Source organism: Notolepis coatsorum (assembly GCF_963971535.1).
Source record: "Notolepis coatsorum genome assembly, chromosome: 17".
NCBI classification, from domain to species: domain Eukaryota; kingdom Metazoa; phylum Chordata; class Actinopteri; order Aulopiformes; family Paralepididae; genus Notolepis; species Notolepis coatsorum.
Genome location: NC_140181.1, coordinates 42,468,537 through 42,488,523, shown reverse-complemented (window position 1 = coordinate 42,488,523; position 19,987 = coordinate 42,468,537). Strand labels below are relative to the sequence as shown.

General features: G+C 42.7%; 1 protein-coding gene across 1 annotated transcript in view; it reads right to left on the bottom strand.

Moving 5' to 3' along the window:
- The window catches only part of LOC311243487 (potassium voltage-gated channel subfamily KQT member 2-like), a gene marked incomplete at both ends in the record, with an annotated part of 72,608 nt that overhangs the window by 17,133 nt on the left and 35,488 nt on the right, over positions 1-19,987 (bottom strand). Inside the window, one exon of the mRNA XM_084332723.1 lies at positions 5,569-5,659. Within this exon, the coding sequence (XP_084188849.1) occupies positions 5,569-5,659 (91 nt within the window). The remainder of the gene's footprint in view (positions 1-5,568; positions 5,660-19,987) is intronic.

The following is a 19,987-nucleotide window of genomic DNA, read 5'->3' as shown; positions in this document are numbered from 1 at the left end:
TGGACAAAGACACAGCTCTTCACTCACACAGTACTTGTTGGCTAACAACAAGCTATATATGGATGCAGTGTGGAGGGACGTGCATGGACAATGGATGGACATCAACACAGGCTGGATGGACAATGCCATGGAGTGGATATAAGATAAGATAAGATAAGATATTCCTTTATTGATCCCCTTGGGGAAATTCAGGCATCATAGCAGCATGGGGGGGAAAAAAGAATAAGTAAGAAAGTAGTAAACGGGATAAGAAGTAAAGGGGGTGGGAGCTGCTATGAAAAGGCTGCCACTCTCCTCGGCGCCACTACTACTTTATCAACAAGCCAACAACAAGGTAGATTAGAGATCTTAACTCTAGTTTAATACATGATACGTTGTCTACTGATGCCGCATAATATCAACAGCTGTTTCGTTGTAACGTTACAGCTTTCAGCTAACGTTAGCTACTGCTAGCTGTTAGCTCCGTTATCTTAGCTGGCCACTTTTATAATTACTGCATGGAAACGGAGTAACGTTAACGTTTAAACGTTATGTCGAGGTCATACAATACTACAGTCGACATAAGGTTAACGTTACCCCGTTTCCATGAAGTGTTTAAATAGCAGCAATCTTGTTGAAAATGTAACTTTACTAAAATGCTAAATGTTTGGTATAGCGCCCCTAGTGGCGAAGCATCCACGAGCCGCTACTGAATGTCAAGTGATTAAACTGGAGTATATATAAATGAGTACTACTGGTTAATAATGCAATAAGATGTATGTACACAGTGTTATAGTATTATTATGTACACTGTTTAAAGCTGATGACCCCTCTGTATTCTCAAACTATCGTCCTATATCGATACTACCTTGTTTTTCAAAAATTCTTGAAAAGCTGGTATATAGTAGAATCATGAAACATCTAGATGATGAATGAATGAATGAATGAATGAATGAAAACTTTATTTAACAGATTGCAGAATGGGTACAATACAGTACGGCTCAATACACACAATTGTTAAGGGGATGCAGACCTGAGAAAGACGTTTGTCTTGTTTCCATCAGGGTCCCCCATTTTCAATTCATATAGACATTTATGACATACACAACATACATGACATTTATGGCATAGGGACATATAGGTATTTAGTACTGATACATTTGTGACATAAACAGTATTCAAATATACAGTACTGTTACCCCTAGATCCTGACAGAGTATATACATATGATGGGGAGGGGACTGTACATTACGAGGGGGTGGGTGGGTGGGAGAGAAATATACATACGGCGGGGAGGGAATATATACATGTGGTGGGGAGGAGACTGTCTATTAGGAGGTGGTGGGGGTTTTGGGCATTTACGGTGGCCAGTTTCGAATTGCAGCCTCCCGTAGGTGCTCTTTAAGAGCGGTTTTGAATGTGGGTAGGGATTCACATTCCTTTACAGCTTTGGGTAGGGCGTTCCACATTTGATTTGATTTGATTAGGGATCCCCATTAGCTGGTGCGATAGCAGCCAGCTAGTCTTCCTGGGGTCCACACACAAAAAAACATACAAAAACAATCATTATTGCAAAAAACTAAATTATTAAAAGTCAGTACACACAATGCATAATGAACCTACTGTAACAATTAATATAGCTAAAATTACATTAGTGTAAAACAAAAACAAAAAATTACTTTACAGTGATTTAAACAATTTAAAAACAATTTAAGATTCTTTTTAAAAGTGAATCTACTGTAAATGCAGCAGAGGTTCCGAGGCACATTGATGTGGCATAATTGCGAAACGTGTTTAGTCCCTTGTTTGAGCCGAATCTGGGTTTAACATGATTTGTTGAGCTTCCTCTGGTGTAGTGGTTGTGGTATTCACTGACCTTTGGGAAGTATTTTGACATGTACATGGGGACCTTAGTCGTATAGTGTATCTTGTAGACCAGGCCCATTGCAAGTTGCTGTACTCTGTCGTCTACTCTAAGCCATCCTAGGTTGTCAAAGTGGGCAGGGGTGAGGTGGGTTCTGGGGGTAAGGTCAAGTAGTAGTCTGACCAGTTTGTTTTGTGATGTTTGTAATTTTGTTTTAAGCGCCTTTGAGGTGCTTTGGTACCATGAGGTGCACGCATAGTCGTAGTACCCTTGAATGAGTGCTCCTGCCAGAGTCTTCAGGGTATTCTTGTTTACCAGAGAGGAGATCCGGTACAAGAATCTAGTTCGTTGGTTGACTTTTTTTTATTACATTGGATGCCATTTTGTCACAGGAAAGATTTGTCTCTAGGATGGAACCCAGGTAGGTAATTTCGTCTTTCCTTGTGACAATATTTTCACCCACTGCAACTGAGAAGCCGTCGGTCTTGCTGAGTTTGTTATTTGAACCGAAGAGAATGGACTCTGTTTTGCCCATGTGTAATGATAGTTTGTTATCAGCGAGCCATATGCAGATTTTGCCTAGTTCCGAGCTGAGGGTTTTTTCAACCTGCAACTTGTTCTTGTCAGAGACCAGCAGGGCTGAGTCGTCCGCAAACAGGAACAAGTTGCAGTCACAGGCTGACGACATGTCATTTGCATAAATTAGGAAGAGTAGCGGTCCTAGTATGCTTCCTTGTGGAACACCACAGCTCACTGTGAGGGGGGGGGATAGAGTACCGTTTACCTCTACCATCTGTTCTCTCCCCTCCAGGTAGGATTGCATCCAGCTCACTGATAAGCTATCAAAACCAATTGCTTTTAGCTTGTCAATCAGAATGGAGTGATTGACAGTGTCGAAGGCCTTTTGTAGGTCCAGCATGACCATGCTGCAGTATTTGCCCGCGTCCACCTCTTGTTTGATGTGGTCGTTCAAATAGAGGAGGCATGTGTCAGTGGAGTGGGACGTTCTGAAGCCAGATTGGAATTCGTAGATTAGATTTTTTTTCCGCCAGGTACTTTTCAACCTGTTCGTAGACTATTTTCTCCATGACTTTCGAGATGGAGGTAAGAATAGAAATGATAACAATATCTTGTTCGAACATCAGTATGGCTTTAGAAAAAAATACTCTACATATATGGCTCTTTTGCACCTTAGAGAAAAAATTACAGCTGCACTGGAGAAAAAGGAATATACCTTAGGCATTTTCTTAGATTTATCAAATGCTTTCGACACAGTGAATCACGAAATTTTACTATCAAAAATGTCATGCTATGGTCTTAAAAAACAGGTTATACAATGGGTTGAGAATTACTTAAACAACAGAGAGCAATTTGTAGTTTTCAATGGTAATCGATCACAGCTGGCTGTACTAAAATGTGGTGTTCCACAAGGGTCCATTCTAGGACCCTTGTTGTTTTTGATTTATGTGAATGATCTTCCAAATGCATCCAGTTTATTGTCACCTATATTATTTGCTGATGACACAAATCTCTTCGTCACTGACAAGAATTTTGATTCCCTTATTGATAAAGCAAATTTTTCCTATTGGTTTCAGTTAAACAAGCTATCACTCAATGTCAAAAAATCTAACTTCATTATTTTTTGAAATAAGAACAAAAACATTTCAGACGGAATCAAGATTTGTATCAATAACAATGAACTTGCACAAGTTTCATCAGTGAAATTCTTAGGTGTCAATGTCGATGAGAAACTCTGCTTTAAGAATCATTGTGAAATTGTTTGCAAGAAGGTTTCAAAATCGTTGGGCATTATAAAAAGGGTTAAAAAACAATTAAAAAAGAGCACATTACTAACTTTGTATTACAGTTTAATTTATCCTCACATCTTTTACTGCAATATAATTTGGGCCAGCACTTACCCATCTTACTTACAAACAATCCATAGAGCTCAGAAATCCTTTGTAAGAATTGCAACCAACTCTTCTTATTTAGCCCCAACCAAACCATTATTTAAACAACTGCAACTACTCACAATTTATGAGGTCAACAAGTATCAAACAGGGGTTCTTATGTACAAAGTAATTGGTCTTCCTTTATCTTTGCCTAATTTTTTTCAAACTTATTTTGAGTTTAATTCTCATTATCATGCACATCTCACAAGAAGAAATAAAGACTTACGCATTCCTTTCTGTAGGACCTCTGTTGCCAAATTCTCATTTGTTTATCAAGGTGCAGTGATGTGGAATGATATACAAAATCTAATAGAAACATGTTCCACTTTAAATATATTTAAAAGTAAGCTTAAAAAAGAACTACAGATCCTGTAGTCTATAGTATCCATGTGTATTTGAGTAAAGTATTTTAAAAAGAATTACCCAACATTATAATAGTTGTATAATGCTGTATTGTATGTATCTGTGTGTATGAGAGAGGGATATGCGCATGTGTTTGTGCATAATGTGGGGGGGGGGGGGATTTTTTTTTGTGTGTAGTTATCCTATATAGGTTTAAGAGGGGAAGTCGCTTATAAGCCTTTGGGGTTTTTGACCTTTCCTGCACATTTTAACTGTTCTTCTTTTTTACTTGTTTTATTCCAGAATGTATGTTTGTAAGTGTGAATAACAATAAACAAATTATGTACAGTGATACAGGTACTGTATTAAAAACTCTATGGTAGTTAGCCATACTGGCCAGTGGTAATGTATAGGACTCTTAATCAGGTTGGGCAGTGAAACAGTGGTGTGGATACATCCCTACTCCTCACCAGGGCCAGACCTAGCACATTTGGCGCCCTAGGCAAGCTTTATCACTATCATTTGTTATGTCAAAATATTGGTTGCTTGCAGATATAGAGGGGGTTGCAAAAACTGTTCAAAAAAAGAATATATAGCTTTTTCTTTTTTTTGTGCCGTTTTTGGCGTCCCCCTCTGGGTGGTGCCCTAGGCAACCGCCTATGTCGCCTATATGAATATAAACCCCTGCTCCTCACTATGTACTCTGCTCCAATCAGGATTTCTGCAGCATAGCAATTGTAGCATAATAGAGATGAGAATCAGGGATACTGGCTTGTTGAACAATGAAGAGCACAGGGCAGACATCAGGTTAGGTTACCTCAGAAGTCATTAAATACACAAATCCATCAACGTACCAAGGTTTTCATTCCAAAATGTTATATGTTTGTTTTGGGCAAAACATTCTTAATTCTTGTTCATTGCTAAATATTTCAAATATATAGAGGATTCCATTCCAACAGTGGTTTTCAAACTCAGAGTCACTGCAGGGGTCACGGGATGAGGGCAATTTAGCCTCCCTCTCCCTCCCTCTCCCTCTCCCTCTCCCTCTCTCTCTCTCTCTCTCTCTCTCTCTCTCTCTCTCTCTCTCTCTCTCTCTCTCTCTCTCTCTCTTCACTTGGATGAGGATATTAGGCTACTTACCTCATGCAACTGTCAGCAACCCCCACCCCACCACCTGGCCCCCTACTGGGGACACATAGTTTGAAAACCACTGCTCTAAAATGTCACAGTTTTATAAGCAAAGCTCTTAAGATGCCTGATTACATGAATAAGAATCCATATAAGTTCATTTCATGTGGGCAATAATTTAATTTCCATGTGGTATCAAAATCATTCATTTTGGATTGCAACTCTTTATACTTTCTCAGACATCTTATGTGGTATAAGAAAATATTGAAACAGAGGAAGACAAAATGTTTCAGGAATACATACCAGGATGTACAAGGCACTCTCTGAGCTGTTTTTGAACTCTTTGATGGTTGCGAAGACCGAGAGTATGAGACAGGAGAAGACCAAGAGGAAGCTGAAACAAGATAAGAGAGGCCACATTAAAATTCACCACAGCTTCTATCTTAAAGCATGTGTAATGCTGTGACCTCTGGGCATGTCTTGGTATTGCATTTTGTTTACCTAAATTGTTTGCTTGGTATTGCACTTTGTTTACATTTTATTTTGGTCTGGTGTGTAGGTTGAAGTTGAGTGAGGATAGAGGATGGGTTGCTACTGTCTGCCAAACCTCAGGTCCTGCCAAGAGGAATCTTGGCAGAGCCTGATGTGTGGTCAGCAATAGTAGCGCCTCCCTTATCCCCACTGACCTCCAACCCACACATCAGACCAAAATAAAATGTAAACAAAGTGCAAGCACGTTTTCTTTTCTTTTTCTTAGCATTACATATTCTACCTTTAACCCTTTCACTGCCACACTACCAAAGGGTTAACCCTTTCACTGCGACAATACAGAAGGTTAAGTGTGTGCCAAACTGAAACTCGTTCTGTCAATTCATTCTATGTCACTGTAAAGTATGCCAAACTGAAAACAAATTTTTGAACTTACGTACTGTACATAGGCTACGTGCACATTGCAAGCTTTTGTGCTCAATTCTGATTTATTGCTCAGATCCGACTTTTTTAGTTTGGCTCGATCTTCACATAATTTTTTTAATGTGATCAAACAGTGTTGAATTTGAGTGCTACACTGAGTGCATAGTGTGACGACCCCCAAGACAAGACACCAAGACAAGTCCCCCCATTGGGAACATGCCATCTTTGTCTAACCGGGGATTAATGGTTCCCAAAACACACAGACTGTCTTATTAAGGTATCAACACTCAACTTTGACTATGGCACTTTGTTTGTGACAATTGGGGGCTCGTGCCATTTGTAGGACCTTTTGGTAGAAATTAGAAATTCACTTTGTTTGTAATTTGGCCTAGTGTGGTTAAATTAGTATTTATGCTTGGTAATTTGGCTGGCATTTGTAATTTGTAATTTGACTGGCATTTGTATTGGAGTTCCTGTAGGGACAATTTGTTTGGGCTCTGTCTGATTATAGAAGGGCTCATTTGAAAAAATAATTAGGCTAATTAATTGAACTAGTGGCTGTGACCTGAGGGTTTGGAGCTAGTATTTGTAGCCTGTTGGCTAGAATTTGTTTATAGCCAAATTATTTTTTATGCCAGTGTTGGGGAGTAACATCTGATTTGGTCTTTGTTCTTGGGGTGTTTTATTGTTTGGGATTTGGGGAACGTTGTTATGGGATGTGTTGGTGGCGGGACCCAAGTAGTGCAGTCAGAGGAGGAGGGTGTCGGGAGACGAGAGTTCAAAAAAATAATAATGTCTTTACTGAAGTCAAAACATGATGTACGAGAGAACACGGAACATAACAGAGGCTTGGCCAAGCCGGCGCGGGACAAGGAACAAAACAAAATGCTATCTACAAGACTAACCAGAAACGAACTTGGGAACACGAGAAAACAAAGAGCATCCAAAACGTGAGACACCAACATAACTTACTGATAACGAAAATACGTGAACAGGTCCGAAGACGAGGGCAGAGCGTAGGCTCACTGGAACAAACACTAAGACTGAGGCGAAACAGGACTGGGTAACTAAACAGAGGCTAAGACAAGGTTGCGTTGGCGAGGTACTGAGACGAGAGTTGCTCACAAGCTGAGATGTGAATAAATAAAAAAATACAAGATGAAACCGTAACAGGAAACTATGAACAAGCACTGAACACAGGAGGGGCGAGATTCTAAATACTAAAACACATGATTACTAAACAGGAAACAGCTGGGAGAATAGGGATACAGAATACTGACACAATGAATAACAGGGAACTAGACACTACTACAAGACAGAATGAGTATGCAACCAGACAAGGACACTTAGACTAAACAGGCAGGAAACTTTACAGACACAAAAATCATAGGCAGTAATAAGGCAGAGATCAGACATGACAAATACATAATGATAGAATAACGGATAGTCTCTGCCAGGAGTAGTACCGCCAAAATGCCACCGGAAGGTGCCAGAGGGTAATGTTCAGAATTGTTCTGAGTCAGGGGTGGACCACAACAAACGTAGCAGTTTGTTTTTGTACAGATTTCTGGTAGCCAGGAGATTTGTTAATTTGTTTGGTTACAGTTTGTTATTTCTCATGTTGGGGCTTTGGAGTGTTGATACCTTAATAAGACAGTCTGTGTGTTTTGGGAACCATTAATCCCCGGTTAGGCAAAGATGGCATGTTGCCAATAGGGGGACTTGTCTTGGTGTGACCTTTAGGCGGCTACAAACGTGGGTAGAGACAGGCACTTGTGTCGGCGCTTGTATCCTCTCGGGAGCATGTCTCTGGCACAGAGGAGTGGCTGTATAACAGGTACTTCTTCGTCCCAGAGAGTTTTAGTTAGGGATGTCCGATATTATCGGCTTACCGATATTATCGGCATTAAAATGTGATAGCGGAAAATATCGGTATCGGTTTTCAAAACAAATTTATTTTTTCTAGAACCTTTATTTACCCAGGCAAGCAAGTAAGAACAAATTCTGATTTTATTTATTGTCAAAAGTATGCATAATGTTGTGTTAATTCCACAACAAGAGATATGTAATGTTAATTACCTGAAATTATTCAGTTTTTTGGGGGGGGAAACCCTGCATATGTCGGTATCGGTTGATATCGGTATCGGGAATTAAGAGTTGGACAATATCGGTATATCGGTATCGGTAAAAAAGCCAATATCGAGCATCCCTAGTTTTAGTGCATAAGTACCCCCTGCATGTAGTGGCACGAAGATTAGGGTTTGAGGTAGTTAGTAGGGATGCACCAATCCGACTTTTTCAGTCCCGATACCGATACCTGGGTTTGGGTATCGGCCAATACCGATCCGATACCCATTGTCCAAATTTATTTTACAAAAAAGTAAAGAAATAAAAATGTAATCCATGTTTTTTTTATTTTCTTTATTAAAATATATTTTGTTTTTAAGAATTGTAAAGGATCACACGTGTGTTTTTGATTTGTTGTAAACAAAGACAGAAAATAAACTTCATTCATTCAATTAATAAACTGTATGCCTCACTGTCAATGTGTGGAAGAGACTGGGATCATTCTTTTGTGCCAGGCAACATCAGGCTTGACTTAAAACATTACTTTCCTTAGTGAAACTAAATGTAACAAATTAACACATAGATATAAATGTACTGAATGGTTATTTCTTATTTAATTTATTATAATTTTTTTTTATAAAAGATCCGATATATATATTTTTTTACCGATACCCGATCCAGCTATTTTACTGATATCGGCGGCCGATACCGATACCAATATCGGATCGGTGCATCCCTAGTAGTTAGGTAGTTAGTTAGGCTCTGTAGTTAGTCAGGGGGGGAGGTTTCATTTGATCAGACTGTTTGGTTCTTGGTATTCACACTTCATTGTCCCAACATAAGTTTTGTTTGTTTAAGGCCAATAGTGCACTATGGCACTCAGTTTTGAGCAACAAAAAGCACTTCTGCTTATAGAGTTGAAAAAGGGGGAACAAGCGTTGGCTTTAGAGGAGATTAAGCAAAAGACTGAGTTTGCCAAAGTAGAGCTGCGGATTAGGGAGCTAGACCTTTTTTTCTCTCCTCGTCCAAGGTTTGTCAAGGTCAAACCTGCTCTTCTGGCCAATTCCCTAACACAAGTGATGTCGGTACCGTCTGCTGGAATCATAGAACAGAAATGCCTGGAGAAATATGGTGCATTTCTTTCTGATGGTTCTGTGTTGTTGCAGGGCAGTGACGACAAGGTGCCGGTCAAGGTACTGCGGGACACTGGCTCAGTCGATTCATTTGTATGTGAGTCAGTGTTGCCTTTTTCGACTGAGTCTAACACTGGGGATGTTATTTTGATTTGTGGGATGGAAATGTCTGTGTTCCCTGTTCCTGTACATAACGTTTCTCTCCTTTCAGGTTTGGGAGATGGTGATGTGCAAATGGGTGGGCGCGCTGAGTTGCCTGTTGATGGTGTGGACGTCATCCTGGGTAACGATCTTCCCGGGGTGCGGGTGTGGGCCGAGGGGCCTCTCCCAAATGCAGTCACCCAAAAATCGTTTAGTCCAATGTTAGTAGACACTTCGTCAAATGAGGTCGTTGGGCATCCAGCCTGTGCAGTGACACAGGCAATGACAGCAACGTGTGATGCGCAGGGTGCTACCCAGGGCGCGGATGTTGAGACTGTTCATATTAGTTTGGTTCTGCCTGACCCATTTCAGTCCATGTTGCAGACTGAATTAGTTGAAAAGGAGGCAGTTGATCCGGCTTTGGAAGAGCTGTTAGATACAGCCGTGCCGTTTGGAAAAAATGATGGGACAAGTGTTGTTGGCAAAAAAGCAATGACATGTGATCATGTAAACCTCCTAAGACCAACCAACTTTTGCCCATCTAATGGGGGGGGGGGGGGAATAATGGGGAATGCATTAATGTTTCTCTGTTCCACCTCTCCAGTGGCCGTTCCTGAGGAGGGACTGCCATTGCTCCTATTGGCTTCCAGAGAGGTAGCCCAGGAGATCACAGGGTTTAGCCCTAATGACCTGAGGTTTGGTCAGAAAGTTGGTGGTCCCAATACTGTTCAGAGTGAGATGGTTGGGAAGGAGAAAAGGAAAACGAGAAGGAGAAGGAGGAAAAAAGAAAAGAGAATAGAAGAGAATAGGGCAAGTAAGAAAAAAAGGAAGAGGAAGAAAAAGAGAAATAAAACCGGAAAAGGAAAGAGAAGGAAAAAAAAGAAGATAAAATCTCTTTTAGGTCATTGTGCTGAGAGAAATGATGTTGTTGTGCCCGCAACTTTCCAGCACCTAATGACATGCGTCTGGGCGTGGTTGACCATTTAAGTTTAAATGGTAGAGTGACCTGATAGGGTTGACTCCATTGGTTTTGAAGTACATATAATCTTTTAACATCCTGTGTTCTTCTTGTCTCGTTTGTTCCCCAATCTCTTCTGTCTCTTGCTCTCTTAATTTGCTTCTTAGGATCCACGGTTGCTGAGAGCGGAGGCAGGAGGGTGAGGGGAAAGGGTGACCGGTCAGCAGGGGTGTTGGAGATGATGTGTGCCTAAAATTGTGTTGCTTTGTTTGTGATATTGATGTTGTTTATTTGTATATACCAGGGATATCTGGGAAGGGTATAAACAATTTTTATTTGAATTTAGAGGGAGAAAATAAAGAGTTCCAATGTTTTTACATTGTAGAGTTCTGGCTATGAGTTTTTTTTTAACAAGTGACTCTTAGTTTGCTGTATTTTGTTTAGGTTCTTTAATCTCATGCCCCTCGAACCAATTTAATGGTATTTCATTGTGTGGTGTATTATCCCTTTACATGTTGGCCTTAATTCTTTGACTGCTGTATAAGCATAGGGCTAATTTTGATCATACACGAAGAGGCCTAAACTCTTAAACCAAGTGGATAATGTAGAATTCCCAATGTGGGGTATCCATGATAGTTTGGTTGGAAACGCCATTTAGCTCTGTAGATAAATATCCCTTTTTGACACATGTGTTTGATTGTAGATTTATGTGCTTTGAAATTTGTATTTCAAGTTTCTTTAATAGTTGTCATACAGAAGTACAGAATACTTTCATACAAAATGCTTCTTACTGTTACGCTCCAGAGACTGTGCTAGACAAGATAGTATCAAATAACATAGTATAGCATGTAATTTAGAAGTAGAAAATGAGGTCACAGTGTTCAGTATAGACATATGTACAATGTTCGATGCAGAATAGACGTAACTGAGTTACCATATAATATACAATACTATGCAGTGTACTAATGTACAATACTATATAGTGCAAAGCAGAAATGGGATGAGGTACAATTTAGGTACAATTTACAGTAAGGTGTACGAGTTGTAGTGCAATCCTTCATCAATAAATATAAAGTGTGGGGAGTGGGTGCTACAGTGTGTTTGTTTAAAGTGAGTGTGTGCTATAAAGTGTGTGGAGTGGGTGCTACAGTGTGTTTGTTTAAAGTGAGTGTGTGCGTGTGGATGTGTGTGCTATGTGCGTTTGATGGTTGTTGTTGTGTAGTGTTCATTGTTCGTTTAGCAGCCTGATGGCCTGGGGATAGAAGCTTCTTCTGAGTCTTTCTGTGCTCGCCTTGAGACTCCGGTATCGCTTGCCTGACCGCAGCAGTTCAAAGAGGCAGTTGTTCGGGTGACTGGAGTCTTTAATGATTCTCTTAGCCTTGCCCCTGCACCGCTTGTTGTAAATGTTCTGGAGGGTGGGGAGTCACTCTTTGTAGTCTGCTTCGGTCTTGTGCAGTGCTATTCCCAAACCAGGAGGTGATGTTGCCAGTCAGGATGCTCTCTATTGTACATGAGTAGAAGTTCTTAAGGATCTTCTGACTGACTTGGAACTTCCTTAGGCGCCTGAGGAAGTAGAGGCGTTGTCGTGCCTTCTTCACAACACTGTCAATGTGTGTGGTCCTTGTCAAGTCCTCGGATATGTAGGCTCCGAGGTACTTAAAGCTGTTGACTCTCTCAACCGGTGCCCCGTCGATGCTGAGGGGGCTGTAGTCCTTGACCCCCGACCTCCTGAAGTCCACAATCATCTCCTTTGTTTTGCTGACGTTCAGGGAGAGGCTGTTTTCCTGGCACCATCCCGCCAGGACCTTGACCTCTTCCAGGTAGGCCCTCTCGTCGTTGGCAGAGATCAGGCCCACCACCACTGTGTCGTCAGCAAATTTGATGATTGTATTGCTACTCCGCTGAGCCACACAGTCGTGTGTGTACAGGGAGTAGAGGAGGGGACTCAGAACACAGCCCTGGGGGGCCCCTATGTTGAGGGTGATGGATGAGGAGGTGCAGTTGCCTGCTCTCACCACCTGGGGTCTGCCCGTCAGGAAGTCCAAGACCCACTGGCAGAGGTCATAGTTCAAGCCCAGGTCCCTGAGCTTGGCTATGAGTATGGAGGGGACTATGGTATTGAATGCCGAGCTGTAGTCGATGAATAGCATTCTCACATAGTTCCCCTTCCTCTTGTCCAGGTGTGATGCTGCTGTGTGTATTTGTATGTTCTCTTGTCTAATATGCACCTTGTTTTGCCTGTCTGGTCTGTTCCCCAATCCCTACTGTCTCCTGCTCTCTTAAATAGCTTCCTAGGGCCCTATGTTGCAGAGAGCGGAGGCAGGATGGTGAGGGGAATGGATGAAAGGGTTTAACAGGTTTTGATTTGTGATTTGAAGTTAGAACAACTCTTGATTAAAAATATTATTGTTACATTTGGGTTAGCTTGTTTGTAAATTCAAATGTAATTTGTTAATAGGGTAGAACCCTTTTCTTTAGGGGGAGGGTGTGACGACCCCCACTTTACCTGCAATGGGGATTCTTCTGACTCAAAGAGCATGGTAGTGGGTAGGTCGTTACCCCAATTTGAAGCACCTGTGCAGTGCAGAGAGCTGCCTGCAGCACCAATCTGTCCCCCTGTCTAATCCCTTCTGTCTGCTTTTCCCATCTCCCAGGACAGGTTGTATCAGCAACACTCAACTGGGAATCCTTTGACAATTCTGATACCTACATTTGTTGTTTATTCAATTATTGTTTGTAGATAGGTTTAAATAAAAAAAATAAAAATTTTATCTACTTTTTCTCCCATTTTTCTATTTTTCTCCCATCCCAATTTTGTATCGTCCAATTCTACCCTCCCCTGTCTCGAACGTTGTTAGGCCATGCCTCCCACAAGCCGGCTGCAATGTGGACTAAGCCTTACATCACGTGTCCCCTCCGGTACTCGAGGAAGCAGCAGTTGCATCTTTTCACCTGCACAGCGCGATCTCTCAGCGTCGGGGGTCTGCGTTTGGAGGGCTTCGCACGTCGCTTCCTGATTCTGCTGCGCAGGCGCACCAACCGACCTGTAGGAGTCGCTGTCCACAACGTCCGATCCCCACCCATCAGCTTCCCACCCCCTAATACTGCCAATTGTATTAGTATGAACGACCAGCCAAGCTGATAGCAATGCGGAGAGCTGGGCTTGAACCCAGCGTCTCCTGCATTGGCGGTGAGCGCCTTGCCCACTGCACCACATAGCCGCCCCAGGTTTAAATAAATTATTTTGTTAACTTGGTATCACGTGTGGACTCCCTATTTGTCAGAAACCACCTGTTTGTGACAATAGTAGTATAGACCTATTAGGTTGGTAGGTATAGTAGTATAGACATAGTAGCAAAGTACATAATAGTAAAAGAAGGTTTTTATTTTGAATTACATTTATATTATTTCAGATGTTAAAATAAATTAACGAAGACCGAGGTAAACTTTCATTCAAATGCAGCTACCTGCAATCCTCAGGACCATTCAACGGTATCCGGCTCACACACAATACTGTACGTCAGGAGAATCCCACCACTTATTGTCAGACCTGTATGTTGAGGAACCCCGTGAGTGGAGTATCCTGTGTTTGCACGCCGCGGCTCAGTAAACCGTGCAGGTAGAGAGAGAGAGCAGCCAAAACCACTAACGCTGCAATCAGCCTGACCCTCTGGACCGTTTATCTCTTCTGTCAGTCAGGCCCGTCTCCGGGGACACCAGCGTTTCCCCCTGCTGTGTTGTCCTCGCAATCTCAACCGCTTCATACGAGACGAGACAGCAGGGACTTCTTTACAGCCGCCAGTGATGTAACCGGTTGTAAACTTCCTTTGTCAGCCGTGACACATTACAGATGGGGGAGAGATTACTGAGTGCTGCAGTTCAGCGCCTGGAGTTTATTTTTAGGTTGGTGGTCTGGAGTTCAAGGTGAAGCGTGAAACAAGTCTATCACTATGTGACTGTGGCTTTCGTTTCATTTTCTCCTTTGTTTCATCTGTACTGATCTTGGAACAGATGACATAAAAACAATGTGAACAACTACATTGTGGTTTGACTTTGGGAACTATCTGCAAAGAAGAAGGAAAGGGGACAAGCAGTGCAGGCTGATGTGGTGATTCAGACTAAGAGTCCATCATAGTTTAAACCTGGTGTAAGCCAAGCTCCAATCTATGATTACAAACTATCTGTGATCTGATTTGGCTTAAACAGAAAAGCGATGGCCGATGATCCAGGGTGGACTGATGCGATTAAGATGAGATGGGGGAGGTGTAGAGAGAAAATTGTGGCAGGTATTTAATTTGATTGGCCAGGAGCATGAGGCTATCGCATCACTGCTTTAATAAAATTTGTGGAGGAATGAGAGAGAGAGAGAGAGAGAGAGAGAGAGAGAGTTTTGATTGACATTTGTACTAACAGATTGCAGAATGGGTACAATACAGTACAGCTCAATACACACAATTGTTAAGGGGATGCAGACCAGAGAAAGACTTTCGTCTTGTTTACATCAGGGTCCCCCATTTTCAATTCATCATAACATATATGACATACAGATAGACAGTACTGTTACATACAGACATTTATGACATACCAGATCTACAAATATACAGTACTGTTTAAGAGTACAACGCCTGTCACATAGACCCTGGCGTTGGAAACTCTGATTAAGAGACAGAGTTTCTAAAAAGAGAGTATAATATACATTGCAAAGTATAACTGTACAGTATAACTGTACATTGGTGGGTTTTAGGAGTGAGATTAAGCAGTAGTCTGACCAGTTTGTTTTGTGATGTTTGTAATCTGTCCTCCCCATCTCTCTCTTTCTCCCACTTCCCAAACTGTCCTATCTACAATAAAGCAGAAAATGCCATAAAAAAGAACACACACACACACACACACACACACACACACACACACACACACACACACACACACACACACACACACACACACACACACACACACACACACACACACACACACACACACACACACACACACACACACACACACACACACACACACACACACACACACACACACACACACACACACACACACACACACACACACACACACACACACACACACACACACAAAGTTGGCTGGGCTCCATAATTCTAATGAGCTAACGTTATGCTAACAAGCCTTTCTGTCAACAATGTTGCCTATGGTTGACAACATGGTTGGCTAGCTATCCACACAAGCCTGAAATACTGTTGGACCATCGTCACCAGGGGTGCATAGCAACAACATATTTCTAGTACACATACAATAATGTAATGATACTTTATTTAGAGAGACCATTCCTCTACTCCAAATTTGTATTTTGGATAGACGTAAGACTGCAATATAAATAGGGATTTAAATCTGTTTACAGTATGTCTCTGTAGTGCATACCAAACCATTTTGGGTTGGAAAAAAGGTTGGAAACTTTTGCAATAGAATTAGCAAAGATAACCCTAGAAGGAAAACATGGGAAACAACATCAACATTTGGGATATAATATAGTAGTATAGTATATCAACTGATGAAAAACATTTATTAGATCTATAGAGAATGCCTGTGTATGAATCTAATAGACTGTGTATGAATCTAATAGTCTGTGTATGAATCTAATAGTGTGTGTATGAATCTAAGTCTGTGTATGAATCTAATAGTCTGTATATGTGTGAGGATTCGCCTGTCCCTGGACCTTTTTTTCCCTGTCTACTCTCTTCACCAGCCCCCACCCTTGGACATTCTTGTTCCTCTACCTTCACGCACCTGTTGGGAGTTTGCAATCAGGTCTGGAGAGTACTTAGGTTGCAGACTCCCCTCCAGTCCTTGTCGGGTCGTTCTGTGTTCTGGACTCTGTGTTCGTTCTGTATTCTGTACGTTACCATCACCTGCCGCGTCTCCGGCGTGAGACGACGTGCCAGCCATCACCACCTGTCGCCGTTTGCCTGGAGTGGGACACCGCCTTCGCTCTCTAATTCTCTACGGGAGGTTTCCAGTGTTCCCACTCCAGACGTCAAGCTGGCTCGCCATCGCTCCCGATTCCACGGGAGGAAGGCGTCTTTTCGTGATCCTCGTTCCTGGGGTGAGGCTCGCCGTCGCTCCCTATTATTCCACGGGAGGATGGCGTGTGCCCATCCCGTTTCCCCTCGGACCCCCTTTGTTCCGCGCTGCCCGTCTGCAGCATCCGAGGAGGAGGAGGAGGATTCCTTCCTGAGCAGCAGAGCCCTACTCGGTGTAGGGACGAGAGGAGGATCTCCGTGCCCGGCCTCCGCTGTCGGGTCCCTGTCCCCGTGCCAGGCCTCCGCCGTCGGGCCCCTGTCCCCGTGTCAGGCCTCCGCCGTCGGGCCCCTGTCCCCGTGCCAGGCCTCCGCCGTCGGGCTCCTGTCCCGGTGCCCGGCCTCCGCCGTCGTAACCCTGTCCTCATCCCTGTAAGCGGTCCTGGCCCTGACACTTAGCCCTGGTCCTGGCCCTGACACTTAGCCCTGGCCCTTAGCCCTGGCCCTTAGCCTGTTCGCCTGTTAAAGGCACAGTGCCGCAGTTTCATATTTCATGGACTCTTGTGTTTTTTGTGTTCTCCCTTAAAGGGACTGTGCCGCTTTTTGTTATTTAATAAATATTGCCCTGTTTTGGCTTACTCTAATACCTGTCTTGTGTTGTGCGATTGGGGTCGGTTTCAAACCATAACAATATGAATCTAATAGACTGTGTATGAATCTAATAGTCTGTGTATGAATCTAATAGTCTGTGTATGAATCTAATAGACTGTCACTGTGTATGAATCTAATAGTATGTGTATGAATCTAATAGTCTGTGTATGAATCAGGGTCCATTTCTCTCCAACATCAATATGCTGAAAATCCTAGAATGTCATTCTGTTTTGGAAACATAAACAAGAGTAAACAAAAACCAATGGCCATTTTGAAGTGCTGTTTGTGGGAGGAGCTTTATACCTTTAACAGCCTATGACAGAGATCTTCATGAGGATATACTGTATATTATGTGTTCTCTACTGGAGGAGACAAGCAAATAAAGGAACACTTGACTTGACTACATATGGCTTTTCAGTTTACGGGTCATTGAGGAATTGAGGATGGAGGAAAGAGGAAGGGAAGCTTTGGTATCCTTTGGAGGGGGAATGTTATTCCTGTGTCCCATTACGTCAATATTTGCAGCCTCATCTCACTTAAAATATGTAAATAAGTACTAATCGACCTGTGAGCTCTTACACTCAAATGAGGTCTAATACTAGAATATAAACCTCATTGAGAACTCAACATGTTATGACCAGTGATGCCAGTAACTAGTTACTAAGTAACTAGTTACTCTAATCTGATAACTTTTTTCAGTAAATAGTAATATAACTTGTTACTTTTTACAAGCCAGTAATCTGATTACAGTTACTTTTCCAAGTGGCTGTGCGTTACTATTTAGTTACTATCTCATAATGCTGATGATAAGAGAGCCAAGGGTACAGTCAGCTAGACCGGAGATGGGACGTGTGCTCGCACACAGCCACACACACATGAGAATAACAAACTTTATTACATGGCGTTTTCACATTCGCCGAAATGCTTGCTTGTTGTTGTGAAGGATCAGATTAAACCGAATATATATATTTATTTATGGATATATATTTAATAGTATTTGTATATCGTTTGATATCCCCTGTATATTCCTTGTACAATATGCACTGAATATCCCTTTAGTCTACTAACAGCCCATAATAGTTTCATTCTACCATTGGACGAGAACCTGGCGCCAGCAGCCATGCCCCTTGGTTCAAGTTCAATCGTGCCGACAAACATGTCGTTACAAGCCCGGTTCCGCGTAGGAATACGTCTGGCGAAATACGAATGGTACTATTTGTTCACAGCGCATATATATATGGCGCAAGTAAGTAGAACTTTTTTATTTTAGTCCATTAGTCCTTTACCCTCCAACCTAGTAACAGACGCGAAGCCTCACCCACGACGCACGTGTGGTGCAGTAAGGCCTACTTGGCCTCAGAATAGGCATTGAGACATCGTGTGGATTAATAGTTGAATTGTCATAGTTTGGCACTATACCGTCGAGTGGGACGTATTTCTATTAAGTTAATAATAGTCTATTATGTATGGTGCATCGTTCGGTTAGAGTTATAAAGTGAGCAGTACCCCCATCGTTCCTGACGTTATCTGGAGTCTTAACCAGGCTGGGCAGACCACGTGTGGTGCTTGCATCCGAGGAGCTCCGGGCCAGGACGAGTGGACCTGTACATTGGATTACTTTACCCGGACGACGGCGAGCCTTCCACGGCTTGGATTATCTACATGCTTTGGGTGCTTTGATTATGCCATGGATAACGGCCAACACTGCTGAGTGTTGGAACTACCCCCCGAGAGGAGTCCAGGTGAGACGGCGCTCTACCCCGAGTGAGGTCGCCTCACGTCTCTTCGTTGTGGACCGGCAGCTACCGTCCACCAGAGGGCCCAGCTGTATTCATCTGCGGACCGAGGTTCTGTGGGCACCGTGTTCAGCACTCTGAATTCTCCCAAGAAATCGTCGGCCAGATGGGATACCGCCAGCGGCTCTCCTAACCCCCCCTACTGTCTTACAACCAGCGGGACCCCCCCCCCCCCTTTAGTGTATCCAGCTATAATCATTTAAGTACCATCGCTATAGTTCCCTAAAGAACCAGGTTGTATACTTGCTCCCTGCGTAACCAGAGATTGGACATTCAATGTTGATTTACCTACGAATACTCATTTGCCTTACAAGTGCATTTCAAATCATAAATGTCATTAAGTGAACGTTGTATATACCCTTTGCTATATAAAATATTCGATTTATACATTTGTGTGGACTTCGTTTCATCAGGTGGGAAAGTGTTCATCATATCTATATCATGTACTGGATGGCCAGAAGTTAAAGTACAAGCGGTAGTGGTTTAATAATACCATACTTATCAATACAGTCAGGGAATTGTACCCCTCAGTTACAATTGGTCCTTCGAGCCGGATGGTAACTAGTGTAATATTAATATAGTGTTATTAATATTAAAATGGCCTATGATGAACACTCCACGAAACGGTCCTCCTAACGTAGAACGCCCGCAGCGCAGACGACAGCCACCTCAGTACTTAGAGGATTACGCTGTCAGTCAACTACCTAGCCTTCTACAAACGGTAAACGCGGTAAAAGTAGAAAGTAAAATTATGTCTGACCTTTACGACCAGGTTTCCCCGACCACAGAGGCCCTAGTGAGTTCTAATGTAACTGACCAAGCTCACGGTGGGGACCAGGAGGGAGCTGACATGCCTTTACCCCCCGCCAATACCGAAGAAGTAGTCCCCGACCAGCCCCGGGAGGAAGACAACCCTACAGAGAGAGAACTCTGCACGGAAGAAGAGGAGGAGAGCGCCGAGGAAATAGAGCTCCAGGACTCCCCAACGAGTACAGCCAGGAGCGGCTCAGCCAGGAGCGGCTCAGCCAGGAGCGGCTCACCTCTACAACCGTCTTCCCCCAGCGAAGCGGAGAG